The sequence below is a fragment of the Lonchura striata genome, chromosome 3, assembly GCF_046129695.1.
Source record: "Lonchura striata isolate bLonStr1 chromosome 3, bLonStr1.mat, whole genome shotgun sequence".
Taxonomy (NCBI): Eukaryota; Metazoa; Chordata; class Aves; order Passeriformes; family Estrildidae; genus Lonchura; species Lonchura striata.
This window is the reverse complement of record NC_134605.1, coordinates 49,137,107-49,152,208: the sequence shown is the minus strand read 5'-3', so window position 1 is coordinate 49,152,208 and position 15,102 is coordinate 49,137,107. Positions and strand designations below refer to the sequence as shown.

The 15,102-nt window shown below is 40.5% G+C and overlaps 1 protein-coding gene across 4 annotated transcripts in view; it reads left to right on the top strand.

The window, feature by feature from the left end:
- GRM1 (glutamate metabotropic receptor 1) overlaps positions 1-15,102 on the top strand; it is a 181,616-nt gene that overhangs the window by 156,233 nt on the left and 10,281 nt on the right. The window contains exon 9 of one of the 4 annotated variants that reach the window (XM_021527017.3): positions 11,063-11,143. The exons of 2 other annotated variants lie outside the window; for them this stretch is intronic. In XM_021527017.3, coding sequence (XP_021382692.2) covers positions 11,063-11,123 — 61 coding nt within the window. In that variant the 3' untranslated portion in view covers positions 11,124-11,143. Of the gene's footprint in view, positions 1-11,062; positions 13,076-15,102 lie in introns of those variants that run through there. One more of the 4 variants, XM_021527016.3, reaches the window with a different exon arrangement.

Here is a 15,102-nt window from a genome sequence, read left to right as displayed (position 1 = left end):
GAGGCAAGGAGGGAGAGAGTGAAGTGTGAACAGAACACATGAAAACACTTTTGATGTAAGTAAAATACTGCCTTTTGTCCTCATCTCTGCAGGCTGAAGTAGGCGAAATAGAAACAAACCAATCTATCTCAACCTGGCAACAGCCACAGGGGGAATTTTTATCCTTGGTCTGGCTAAAATGTATCAAAACTTCTGAAACAAGTAGGTTTAGTGGAAAGTGTGAACAGGCTTAATGATAACTGATCACCTTTGTACCTTCTTTTGTAAAAGAGATATATTAAATCCTATGCTTCAGGACACAAGCCCAATGTGAGAAGTATTTTCTTCAGTCCTGAAGCGTGTCATCCAGCCTGCAGCACACAAGAATTATCTTTAAATGCTTTTTATACAGATTAGCATCTCTTGTAGTTTTACCTTCCTACAGCAGTGCCAAACCAGTATAGACATGATTGCTGAATCTGATAGGAGATGGTAGACTACCTTGCTTTGCAATTTAGAAAACTGATGCTGTGGGTAAACTTCTCATGTCCTGCACTAATATTGCAGACACAATAAGACAGACCCTAATTTTTGCCAGTACAGACCTTGGAAAATACCACATTCCAAGGGATTTTCAAGAAGACCCTTAAGCCTGCTTTGCCTGCACAGCCATCCTACTGAAGCTTACCCCAGAGAGAAATGGCATATTATGAAAGAGAATTTTGGAACAGCAGAAAGGAGGTGAGCTTCTGCCAGTGGGAAATTACACAGAGATTGAAAAGAAAAAAAAATAGCAAGTTGTATGTCATCCTGATTCTTAAGACTTCCTAAAGCCTTCTGAGTTTACATTCCTTTGGAGAACTTTCCCACACAATTTCTGTAAACAACATATTGTTTACATTCTTTTATGGGGGTGGAGAACACTTAATGTACTAGTGGTTTGTCCAATGTCTTTGGAGAGGTGGCCCATTCACTCTCCAATCCAATGTAACCTTTGGGAAAGTATAAAAGACAGTCAGATAATAAACTTTCTTCTTTACCTTGCAAATAGCAAGTAGCTCGCGTCGTGCTTTTACGTGTCCTACAGCAACAGTTGTACAGGACAGATAAGGTTGTTTATTTAAACAATTTGTTGCTGTATATCTGTTTGCTCCATTAACCTCCAATAAAAAGCTGACACCCTCACCCTGGTTTTGGGGCTGACTCTCTCAGGCAGTGGCACCATGGGGCACAAGGTGCTGTGCTAGTCCATGGCTTTGAGGCTCCCAGCTCCCAACCACAGCATGGAGCTCTAAAACCACTGGACATTTGGTTCACCCTTGCATCACACCCAGGGCATATCATGGAGGAGGAGTCTGCTTCCTTCACAGGTTGTTGCTCTAGAATGGCTCCTGGTGACACAGCTGTCACGGGGAAGGTAGGTGGCACCCTGGCCTGGCCTGATTCATCTCCCTATTTCAGCCCTCCCTAACCAGTCTCTGTATTCAGTCTAGTCCTTCTCCCTTTCCTGAGGTTGCAGTGCCTTTTTGGGAAAGTCTCTTGCATGCTCACAAAGGATAGCTGAAGGTATTAATGCCAAACATCTCTCTCGCAGCAGTTGGTATGTTTGCTGGTTTTGCTGGGCTATTTGTTGGTCTTAAACCATGAAATATTTTGCAGACACATAGCACTGTGATATGTAATAGCTCTTACCCAGTTCTCTTGGGGATGTGATGTGAATTTCACATAAAAAAATACAGCAAACCCAGTCAAGCTGTTCTGTCCTTGTCAGTATATTGATTTAAGTGAGTATTTAAAACTCCCAGAAGATAGTTACATGGTTCCAAAGAGACTCTTAGAACCAATGTTAAAGAACTAGGAAGAAAGAAAAAATGATCGGGGAGTGTAAAACTTAACATTCCAATAACAATCTCTTCTAGCCCCGCTGCAGGGTTTCTCTCTTAAATTTGATCTATGTAATTATGTCTTAAATTGTCTTCTATAGCCTTGAATTTGCATTTGATTATGATATACATATATTGTAGTGCTGGCCCATAGGCCAAAAATAAAATACAAAATAAGGGATAAAACACTCTCAGATATCACTTCTAGACTTACATTCTTTCTCATTTAAATAACTACTAAAAGCCATATTTATTTAAAAACCAGGCATGGCATATGCACGTATCAAATTATATACCAAATTGTCTGTGTGTATATGTGCAAAATAACCAGTCTGGTGATAGTGGGTTTTTAATCCTTCTAATGAGAAATAAGGGGCATAGCTGCATAAAGCACCATGGGTTTTCCTTGCAAATTATACCAGCTAAAGGGAGTCCCAGCTCATATATTGTTGATCACATACCATTCCTAAAACAAGATGAGGAGAAATGGGCAAAAATACATGCTATGATTGGGATGTTTGTGATCAAACAAAACCAAAAGGCCTGGCAATTTAATCTCAGTCCTCTGGGCTTGCTTCCATGGCCAAAGAGAGGCTGAGACTACATTTTGGAGAAATAACTTGGAAAATCTCTGAGGTTTTGCAGTGGCTCCCTAGTAAGAGTAGTGGGGATAAACACCCCTCAGACAAAACCCAGGTTATATTGAATAAATTTACAGCATACACTGTCTGCATCCTGTGCTCCCATCCAGGCTCCTGCTTCTTTATCTCCAGTCAGAGCCACATCTTATGAGTGTGGCTCCTTTAAATGAGACAGCTGCTGTGTAAGGTTCTCTGCCATTTCCTTCCTTTCTCAGAAGTTCCCAGTCTATGGCAGTTTTACTACACTCTTTTCAGGGGTGGGCACAACTTTGTTCTCTCAGGAGATTTTGACAGGACATCTAAGGCACAGTCCCTGAGTCCAGCCTGGCTCTTGCCAAAGGACTGCTGAAGAAGTTCACTTTACTACTCCTCCTCTTGTTTTGCAGCTCTCAAGATGCTGAATCACAAAATGTTTTTCTGCTTGGGGGCACTGCTGTAGCACCAGGCAGCTTTGTTTAATGAATCTCAATACTTAAGCACAATGACAGAAAGATACAGAGTCACATCAGAAGGGAGCTTTGCAATTATATACAGGAATCTGCTTCCTGACTGAGGGGAAGAAAGGCAGCACTACAGAAATCCTGGGGAAAGCTAGTATCTTTCTTGGTATAAACCACAGGAATGAGGACACCACTTGAAATTTAATTTCTCGCTTGACTGGATCACTTATTACATTTCCTTGTATTTTGGTACTTGTATACATTATTCATATCCAGTTAGGATGCTGCAAATGTGCATCAACTCATTAGTGAGTGATACAAACAATTGCGTTCCCATGTAGGGATAAGCAAGTGTTGTTTATCTGCTTAGCACCACACTCACACATTGTTTTGGTTACAATTGTCTCTGTGAGAGAAATAAGGAAGAAAACTTCACCTTTAAAGAATGTCAGATACATAAATAGGTGTTAAAGGTTACACCCAGTTAAGCACCTAAAACCCTGGATATTTCTCTATATTTCATATGGAAATCAGATTCCAACAGTCATAAGCACACCCTTAGGAAAAAAAAAAAAACAATCCTCAAACCCATGTTGTGGTGTGAGTGTTGCTCTGAAATAAAAAATGGAAATTGAATGAAAAACGAATACAACTCTTCTAGAGGTCACGTTAATATTTTTTAAGTCGAGAATGCAATTTACCTCCTTTCTTTTCTCAAAGTGTGATGTTTCAGTCCATGCCACTATTGCTTGCCTCACCTCAGCAGAAACTAAGGGAGCTGTGACATTGCATAAACACATGATAATTCATGTAAAAAATATACTTGCTAGAATAAACATGCAGGGTGCTCTGCAAGCATTTGTTCTGCAGGGGTGTCTGAACCACCTTGTGATTTCATACATCTTTCAGCTAATTTAGGGGTGAAAAAATTTGGGTACTGAAGGGTATCATGTGGATTGCTTATATTCTTTATAAGTAACAACAGGACTATAAAACAGCAGAAGTATTATACACATCTATATACAGCTAATACTGGAGTTTGGTTTTTCCCCTCAAATTAAGACATATGAAAAAGACTTTTGATTCATCCCAACAATTCAGTGCAAAGTTACAAATGTGAAATGAAGAACTAGTGCTTATTTATTTAATCCTTTTCTTTGCTTAGGGACACATAAGAGGTACATAGAGACCAAGAAGGGGACAACACTTGCATGTCTTCTCTTTCATTGATGTGAAAAGCATTTTGCATTCTGGCTTGTCCCTCAAGTTTATCTCTTCTTGTGATGAACTCTCCCCTTTGTTTAGGGATGCCTCACAAAGAAAAACACCACAAGACAAACCACAGATGTTATGATCACATGCTGACAAAGCATCTGATTTTTAGCGAGACTCTATAATTCACAAATGAATCCTATCCCCAGAGAGAGATGGTGGTCTGTGTCTGTTAAGGGAATGTAGGTGGGTATGGTTCTACACCCTCTCAGAAATAAAATCTGCAGATTCAGACATGTTCATTTACAAATACATGTATATGGATATGATGGATATGGTAAAGCAAAGGCTAACTCCTGGTGCACTCCTCAGTCCAAAATCTGGAAGTAGTTTTTGCTAAAGGTCTGTCCCTCAGACATGTATAATGGGCAACTTGCTTTCTTATATTTTTGTTCTTGGGGTTTTAAGAGTTTGTAAAGGGAAGAGTGAGGAATTGAGGAATTTAAAAATCTCTTTCTTGGCTTTCTGCTTGACTTCCTTTTTTTTTTTTTTTCTTTTTAGCTAGTATGGTAGTGATGATTTTTCACTTGTCTTCTGATTCTGTTTTTCCTCTGTCCCAAATACACTGAAAACTATTCACACCCAGACCACATTCCCCTCTGTTCTCTGTATTCTTACCTCTGTGCCTCAAGGACTCTGAATGGGCAAATTCTTCATAGTCAGATCTCTTTTAGGATTTACAGACCAAGCTATATCTGTAGAACAGATGCCACCACACAGAAGACATACACTGTCAAAGAGTCACTAATAAACATGGCCAGCATGAGAGGCTAGGTTTCTCTACTGCGCCAGAGGACTCTAAGAAACCACTTCCAGTGTGGGTTGAAAGGATATTGTATCAATATAACATCTGCCTCCACACTAAAGTTGTAAAGGGACTATTTAATTTTGAAATAACAAGTCAACTAATTCTTCAGAGCATATATGTGCTCTGGCATTCAGCCTCCCACACCTGACAAGCATAGGTTAAAAGTCATTACCACTGTTAACAGCAAACAATTGTGCAGGCTGAAAGCAATCACACAATTTGTCACTTTAAAGCCCACTTGACAACTAAAAACTCCAGATTTCTTGTTAGTTCACTATAGGTAAGTTACCATTTCTAGCTTACTGCTTCGGTTTATTTCCTCTTAAGCAGTTTCCCCTTCTCTGCTCTCTCTGTTTCTTCTTTTGTGGTGTGCAGGATGTGGCTTTCTTCCACCCTATAAAACTGTAACTGTCCTTACAAAGAGGAAAAAAGAAAAGAAAATGAATTACTGTCTGCTGGATTCCTTGAGCCTGAGTTCAAGGTCATATAAACACTAATGTCAGCACCAGAGAAACTGTCCCTGATGCCTATGATTTGGGGAACAGGGGGTGAAAGTTGTCCCCTTCAGCAGCAAATTATTAGTTTAGCACAGCTGTGCTGCAGCACCACAGCCAGAGATGTCACAGCTGATCATAAACGCTATCAAAACAAGTGCCCCTTGATCTGATTATAGCAACTCCTCACTAGTAAATTGTTTGCTGGTGTTTGCAATTTCACTCTGATCAGCCCCAGGGAATCACAGGTTCAATTTAAATAACCACCTACAAGCCACCTTCTAGTTGGTAGATTGTCCTTCTCTTTACACAACACTATTAATCTTTCCTCATCTTTGGTGTATTAAAGCCAGGAATCTTCACACTTTCTTACTTAAGAGTTCTTGTTACTTTTCCCCTCTACTTGAATGGAATTGATCTGGTTTTTTTGGTATTATCTTCTGGCCATTTATTTTTGTGGCACAACCCAAATCTTCAGGTGGTTCCACTCAGCCTGCACTGACTGGCTTGCAAGCCTTGCCTTCCCAGAGAAAGGATTGTCTAGAAATTGGGACTTATTTAATATTTCACGTATTTTTGCATCTCAAAGCCCCCCAGACAAGTTGACTAACCAGATAGCCAACACACCCAGGAAACAACCAATCAAAGCAAATCCCACAGGCCATGGAAACTCCTACAGTGGAATTATCTACCTCAGATGGACAAGGGCTGACAGGGAGCTACACCTGAAAGTGCAGCGCTGGCAGCGCAGCCACCCGCCGGCGGTGCCCCGCGAGCCCTTGGGGCGCGTGGGTGGCACCAGCCCCGCTGAGCTGCAGCGCTCGTGCCCACCTGGCAGCTTCGTTCAGTCGTGTGCTCAGCGGCGTGGAGCACGGGACTGCGTGGGTGTGCAGTCCCAGCTCATGCACCTGGGCACTACAGGCTCTGGGGGAGCACAAAGTGCAGCCCTAGGCATCTCTGTGCTCCCCAGCCACTGAGCACTCCCTTTTCCTTTACTTTCCCATATCCTCTGAAACATAAGGCTATACATATTTCTTAATCCTTAGTGTTACATAAGTTATCTCAAAAATCTCTCCTGCCACCATCCCAGACAGCCAAGAGATTTTTCCTGCAGCTACTTTGGGCTATCATAGCCTGTAAATCCACAAATGCTTTAAGCTGCCCTAAGCCAGAACTGACACTCAAAGCCTTCCTTTATCCCATGCCATCACTTTGCCTATGAAGGGACAAGAACCTGGACAGCCACGCTGTGAACTCAAATTGGAAAATTTGAGTTTTTTTTTTTTTCTTTCCTTTCTTTTTCTGGCATAATGTGACCCAGATTAGTTGTCTCTGTTGTTCCCTGCCAGATGATTGAATAATTGCACCAAGAGTTGTGCTGACACAGAGAAGAAGGTGGAGCAGCAGAAGGGAGCAACTGGGGAGGGCCAGAGCACTCCCCCAGCACACAGCTGGCTCCTGCTGCCCTGGGTGACCTGAAGTACACACAGCCTTTGCTCCATCTTCACTATCCAGCTCAGTGCCAGGTCTTTATGGGCATTCTTCTGGGATTATGTTCTCCTTCATGACCTTGACCCTTCTGTCCTCTTCAGCAGATGCTCACACCTCAACAGAAAGGGTGTGCCATGAAATTCCTCCTACTTCTCAGTCCTCTGTGGGTGATAATTATCCATATGCCTCACTCTGATAGGTGAGGGTGAATAACCCTGTAGACTTGTACTTCTCTTTGCGCCATGGTTCTTTAATTTCTCTCCAAAACTTGTTGCTGTGCCATTGATTAACATAATTAATTTAAAACCCAGAGCAATTATTTCCAGACATCACTTAGGCTGGATTCAGGACTTTAAAAATTAAATTTTAAAAAATTTAATTGTACCAATAATCTGTCCTTCTTCCCAACTTCATATATTATCTTGGTCCTAGCTATCAGGTCCTAGCTCATATGAAAGGCATTGAAAATTCAGCTCCTCATCCTTGAGGAAAAGGACATGGCCTTGCTTCTTTTTATGTAGATATCTTTTGATCCAGTCATGACAACTGTACATAAAACCTGACCTTTCAAAGAGACAAACATCTGAAGAGGAACATGCTTCTTCCTAGGAAGATGCTAGAACTGGAGAGGCATGAGGCTCTGGGATGAGAGTTTAGTTGAACACTTTAGTGGTCTGGTTCTGCACATGCGGTCTGCTTACCTTCCCAGTCACCTTGCAGATTGCTGCAGCACTGAGAAGGTGAAATGCAGGCCACAAAGTTCCTGGTGTTGCTGAGATATTCCTTGAGAGTGCAGAGCTAGGGGTTACATGTAAGTTCTTAAAAATGAGGAGTTTATTCAGGGCTATCAGTTAACTTCCCTTGAATATCCTCCCCACTTTACTTTTTTCCTAATATTGTTGATAGTCAGTTGTTTCAAATGAGATTGTACAAATTCTGGTGATATGCTATTCTATAACTTTTTCACTCGGGGAATTAGAAAGATTTTTTACAGCTTGAAGTACATCTAGGGAGGCGGATCTCTGACCATGACTTCAAATGATAAGTAGCACAATGTACTGCACCTCAGCACCAGATAGATTCCTTCTGTTTTGGGAGTTTGAGCAGAGAGAATAATTCCAGAGCAGAAGGTGAATGTTTCTAGTTTCACAGCTGTACAGATATAAAACATTGCAGATAGGAATTTACACTTCCTATAATCCTGACACAGCTGTTTGCCTCATGGGATGATTCATTTACACTTAAGAGGAAAACTGGTGACAAGAGTGACTCTTCCCTATGATACTTTATATTCCTCAGTGTGAATTTCAACAGGCTTGTTACCTACTCTGTTCTGAATGACTAGCCAGAAGCATTTTTCTGCTTCAAAGAACATAAAGTAAAGCAATTAAGCCACTTCTTTCAGGAACCCTCTGCACCGCTACCCTGCTTCCTCTGCTAGACTCCCTGTTATTACACCCAGGGGTTCCTTATAAAGCAACACAGACACTTTCATGGTGGTATGCCAGCTCTTTGTTCAAATGCACAGAAGATCCATCCTGCCTCTGGGCTCAGGATACAAATAACTGCTCAGCAGGAATTGCCCTTGAGAAGACTGCCCTCAAAATGACTCATTAATCCTCATATGGTAAAGATGGGCAGTATCTAATGTTTTATAACCAGAGAAATGTATGTGAAGTGCCTGCAAAGCTAGAAGGAAGAAGCAGGGATACATTGCCATCATTAAACATAAAAGAAAAAGATAAAGGTATAGAGATCTGGGCATTAATTCTGAATCACAGCTCTGCAGTATTAGTGCACACTACTAGGAAGATAAAAGAAAGCCTATGAAGATACTTCATATTCAATGCATCAAAAGTGTTTATTATTATTTACACAGTTGACATTGATTTGATAATTGAAAAATTATTCACTGAAATACTACCAACACTTGTACTACATTTCCCATACTATAAATCTAAATTTCACCATAAATTCAAATTCTACTGAAGCATGAACCCTGCGATTTAGGTGATTTCTGCTATGTATGCTGTGCATCACCATGTGGGGATCACCCTTGACCTTGATCAAAAGGCAGACCACTGCTTTGATGGATCTTGGCAGCACTTTAACAACAACAACAACCTCCTCCAGAATGCAAACCTGGCCAGGCATCTGGGGGTTGCGTACTCTCTCAGATGTAACATTTGTGTCTGATTTTGGCTGAGGAGCCCAGCTGCAATCACAGTAAAAGAGTTTGCTGTATTTTGAACGAGTTTTGAGGCATTTTGAACTGCTTGAGGAAGCAGGCTTCTTTCTTCCTTCCACTTAGGAGGATTTCTTATCAAGACCAACAAATGTCCAAAGCTTGGAGAGCAAACTGCTCTGAACTCTCTACAGGGATATATAAGAATAAGAAGTACAAAGGGGGTGCAGCTAAGTAACCCATAAGTGACAGCAAATGGCTGAGGAATGACAGCTGCTAAAGCCTGTTGACCTAGCCAAGCCATGTTCTGAAACAAAAGTCTTCCACCTTTTCCATGGTCCTAAGCAGGGCTGCCTGTGGCTGTGTGCCCTCTGTTGAGTGTACAACACTGCATGTGTGTGAAATACATTTTAGCTCTAGGTTTTTCTCTCAGATAATCAACTGTGTGTTGCTACTTGTTTTGTAAAATTAGCTCCTGTGACTGAATAAAAAGCGCAGGAAGTAGAAAGCTCTTATTCTCTCAATTGATTAAGAAAAATGGAAGACTGTAGAAATGCTGAATATTCTGTCTAATCAGACGCCTAATAATCCTGTGACTTTAATAAGGTAGAGGAGAGAGCATGCTAGCTAAGTTCCTAGTCATGATCACTTTTAAATTTTCAAATCTCAGTGATCTCATTATACCTGGTAATGAATTTAATTTTTCTAGAGGCTTCAAAGTAATCAGGTTGGCAAAATTGTTCAGCAGAATGTCTTATTTGTGTTTTATTCATAATAGTTCAGAAGTCATCTCAAGGCATCTACTGCTCCCAAATGGGTATGCATGTGTTCTGTGTACATCATGCTGTGCTCCTGTGCTTTAGTACGTGGTGAGAGGAATGGCTTGTTCAGCTCATGTGCTGAGTATGTAGCACATGCACACACCATCCATGAATCTGTCATTTGGAGGTACACAGAAGTCTGGCAAGCATGCACTATGACTGTTTGATGGGGAGAAATGCTGAATTTCAATTTGCATTTTATTTGCAATACAATGATGATTTTATTTTTTTTTTTTCAGAAATTCAGTGATACATTCCATGTGCAAAAATACATGAGATTTTTGTCAAAGCACGCGCTTGTGTGTATATTATTTTATTGATACTGGGGAAGACAAATGAGATTTTGCATCTGCTTGACAGGGCAAGGAAGAAAAGAGAAATTAAATGGAAATCATCCTATATTAACAGCCCAAACTGCAATCTGCAATTCTGTATTGAATTACCTTTGCAGATAGAGTGCTTAGGAGACTATTAATTTTGTGTCTACCTCAATAAATCCAATGCTTCCTTTAAAAAAAAAAAAAAGAAGCACAGTAGTGAAATCACATATAATGCAAGCTAGTGACTATTCATTCAGAGCTCCAAAAGTAAAAGAAGTATTTATAAAAACATTAGGGGAAGAGAGACAAAGAAAAAAACAGCAGCTGAGTATATATTAAAAAATCCACCAGCAAAAAATTTTGGTGATAATTTTGTAAATAAGATGTGAGGGGCACATGCTCCTTTTTTCATCATTTTATCCTATGTTGAGAATACCAGGGGCGAAGTTCCTCTGACAGCTAGATGCACAGCAGCCCTTGCCATCTGGTATGTAAAGTGCATCAAGGCTCAGCACAGGAAGCAGAATGAACATCGTGAAAATCAATTTTAACCAGTATTGTGCTGGAGCCAAGGAGAAATCTATGTGGAATTTCAGGTGATAAGAGAATGAAAGATGGGAAAGCCCACAGACATAGGTCAGGGACAGGCACCTATTGAGTGGTATAGCCACCATGTGTGCACATGTGTATAGCCACTCACTGGGTGTCTTTTTCTTTTCAATCTTCAGGAAGAGGCAGCCAGAGTTCTCGCCCACCAGCCAGTGTCCGTCGGCACATGTGCAGCTTTGAAAAATCCCTGCAGTGAATGTGTAAGAGAAGCTGCATGACAAAGAGTGGTTTTACCCCTTGCTTTCTTTTTCTCATTGGTTTATCATGTCTAATGATGGGACAAATGTGGTGCATGCCATTAAAGATGGGAAATTTGCTTATGTCCCCTTGTTTCACACAGTACTTTAAATATTGTCCGGATGTGATTAAGAGGACACTGAATAACTTTTTTGCAGCTTTTACATTTTTTATTTCTAAATGCCTACAACTTTGCAAATTTGTCCTCTTTCTTGTACTAATTTTATCTTCTTTTTCCATTTAGCCAACATTTTTCTCCTTTTTTAAATTTTGCATAGAGATGACATTATCCTGTGTGCTTTATATGGCAAGACACCTCTGCTGTGCACAGCCCTTGCTAACCCATGCTTGTTATTAAACTGTGGCTGCAGACCCAGCTGAGGGAGCACAGAAAACATTTATTCAGTGGGATTTGCAGAAAACAGTGAAATCACAAAAAGGCACATGTAAATAAAACCAGCAGGATTTGGTGTAGGAACAAACAGCATCTCAAAATAACAGCAGTGAATCTTTTTTTCTGTTGTATTTTCTGAAAGATGTTCAGATTCTGCATAGTTCTGCATTCAGCAAACAATAGTGAAGTTCAGCTCTTCAGAAGCAAGAAGTGCAAATTCTGTCCTCTCTGAGCAAACACAAACACAGTGGAGAAAACAAGCAAGCTGTTGCAAAAACCAAAAGACTTCACCTCATTTCTTCCAGATCTGTGCTCATTTCCATCTGATAAGCAGCAGATGTGTAACAGTCTTGCTCCCTGCCCCAGGGAAGATTGTGCAGTGACTCGGTGGAAAAATCCTTGTGATCCACTGACACAGCATTTTGGGCAGTGCTGCTCACTGCAACCAGAGATGCTGTTGCACTGCTCTGAGTAGTGCAAAGCGTTTTAGTTCTATGTGTGTCTCTGAGAGTCTATGTAATTTGTGGGCATATGGCAACGATGTTCATTCAATCCAACCTGCCTCTCTGATTTGCAGATCAGAAGAAATCCACAAAATGCATCATACATTAGGGGTTTTACGGCACTTGTGCAGCAACCAGTTTTGGCACCCTAAAAGGCAAATTGAACACAGGCAGTGTAAGGAGCAGTACAACCTATTTGTTACTATGCTCCAGTCAGAACAATATGCCCCTTTTTTCTGAACTGGAACAAGCGCTGAAAATTATCAAGGTACAGATCACCAATTGTCTGTCTGGAAATTCAAATGGGAGTCCAACACAGGCATACTATTAGGAGGCAAAAGCAAATGCAATAACAGATTCTAATCAGAAAAGCATGGGCACAAGCTGTGAAACTCCTGAGCACAGGGAAAGCTGAACCTCCTGCTTTTAGCATGACCATGCTTAGAATATTTTTTTCAGTTTGGAAAAAAAATCCTTATCCACATGAGCTCCCGAGAAACACCTCTGGTGTGCCTCCAACCCGTCAACATGTCCGAAAATGCTTGTGGTGGCTGCCCAGATAAGAACAGCTTCAAGAAGCAGGGGAGGTTTTCAGATCTGCTGAGCATGAAGCTTGCTATTTTGGCTTCTCTGCCTGTGTCTGCCCCTCAGGCTTCTCCCTCCTTCCAGCCAGAGCTGATGTGTCCAGAGGCCTGGCAGAGTTGCACTGTGGCTCAGGGAAGGGCACGTGCTCCATCAGCAACCTGAGCTTCCTGTGGCCACACAGCCCAGTTTGAGCAGTAGGCAATTGTCCATTGTATAACCAACTGCCCATCACCACCATCTGGTCTCAGTCTCATTCACCAGCACTCCAGCAGTTTGTAAATCCAGGTTTTCCTTAGAAGCCCTGCTTTACCACTCCAACATGCTATAAATCACCACACATGCTATGGTTTCCCTCAGCTCCCACCTGCAAGCAAGTAGATGCAGACTCTTGAAATTGTCTTTAGCATCATTTTTTTTCACCAATGTTCATCTCCATTCTCTGTACAGTGCTGGAGATGGTTAGAAATGCAGAATCATCAAAATATAGAATCATAACATTTTAGTATCATATTAAAAAACCCCAGAAGCATCAGCTTGGAGTTTCAGGGCTCTTTTCTTCTGAAGCCGCACATTCATTACCATGGAAACTTTCACATACACCCAAAAAACCCACAGGCTTTACAGGCTGCTTTATCTACTGCAGCACATCAGGGAGAGCTGTACATTACAAACGAGGCCTCATGACTAAGCTTCCTGTGGCAACTTGGCTAAGTTTGCTACAGGGTTAAGCACTCAAAATGCTGGCATGTTAAGGCAAGTCTGATGGCTCTTTAAGCCCTATTTAAACTCTTGGGATTTATTCTCAAGTATACCAGATAATCTGACAAGTTATTGTGGAAGAAGGGTCTCATTGACCACTACCCCTGCAAGGGTTGCACACTTTTTGGGAAATATCCAGGGCAACAGGCTTTTATGTTCATAAGGATTTTGCTTCTTCTCTGATACAGCTATTGACTAGGAAATATTCTGGTCATGAAGTATAATTTGGCCCTTTTTTTAAGCTTCATTTTGAGGTCTCAGTTAGACATCTCTATGCCATGTGAAATACCTTTCTGACTTGGTGCTAATGCCTTTGAGATGCTTGAAAAACAAACAGAATGTATTAAGATATTTTAGTTATATCTCATGCAATCTGTCCTATGTCCCCTGTGTTTTATTATTGCTGTTCACTGTACAGCTTTCAGCTTGTCAATATCTTTTTGGTAAAAAACATTGTGGCCCAAATAATTTTCCATCAGAACCACAGAGGATTACAGAAAGCAAGGAAAAACCTCCAACTGTCCTAATTACTATTAAACTGCATTCATAAGAAAGACCTACTGATCTCTGCACCATGGTGTGGTGCTTTTGAGTGGGGAATACAGAATTCATGGGCAATTTTTGTGGTTTTATTCTATTCAAAGTTCATTAATTAGTGTTTCTATTCAACAGCAGCTCCATGGTATTTCTTTTGATGCAATGTTTTTTGAAGGTTGTTGATCTTCACAGCCTCCCAGTCCTACAGACTATTTTGCCTTAGCTGCACCCACCTACACTTTTTGTAAATTAATTTAATTCTAACGTTTTCTTCATATGTTCCTAAGCTTTCCAGGTTCCTTTGCTCAAAACATTGTACTTTTAAGCTTTCAGGTTCTATCAGCTGTGCTCCCTTCTGAGCCTGCAAGAATAAATGCTTCAGCTCAGGCATTGGCATTGGCTGCACTGTCATAAACATTAATTTGAATTTGCAGCATTAAATACACCTTCAGATTACACAAATGAGCTTCTCTGTTGATACCAGAGGACCTATGATGATTTACACCATGTTTTCCCATTAATTAACTTTATTATCCTTAAAAAATGAAAAAAATATTCAATAGGATGAATTAATTCTGAATCTTCAGTGGATTTTCTTGTTAAGAAGAATAAAATAGATTCAAAAGCTGTTCACTACTAAGAGAACTTTTTAATTTCACTTTGATTTGCAGGTTTCTCATCTTCATTTCTTGAACACTGGATGAATTTTCTTGCTATTTCTGACAAATTGTTTGTTATCCTGAACTTCGTATTATCTATTAGATTGTTTTCTCAAAGCAACACTTTAGTAGGTATTTCATTTTTTTTTCAAAATACCTAATGAACACACAGGTGAAGCAAATTTTTTCACTAATATTGGATGACTGAAATATGACACAGCTTCTGTAATTCATATGAGATTACAAATTTCTAGTAGTAATGATCATGAGTAGTCAGACCTTCCATACACATTGTCAGTGTAATATTCTCACACCTCTGTTGAGCTAGGTATGTTAGATTTATGATACATGCTGAAGTTGTGAAACTTCAACTACACTGAAGCAATGCACTGACCATTTCTCTCATAACCCCCCAGTCTCCCCAAATTCACATAAAAAATATTGTTATGTCTCAAAGTGAATAAATCTACTTATTTTGGGATATT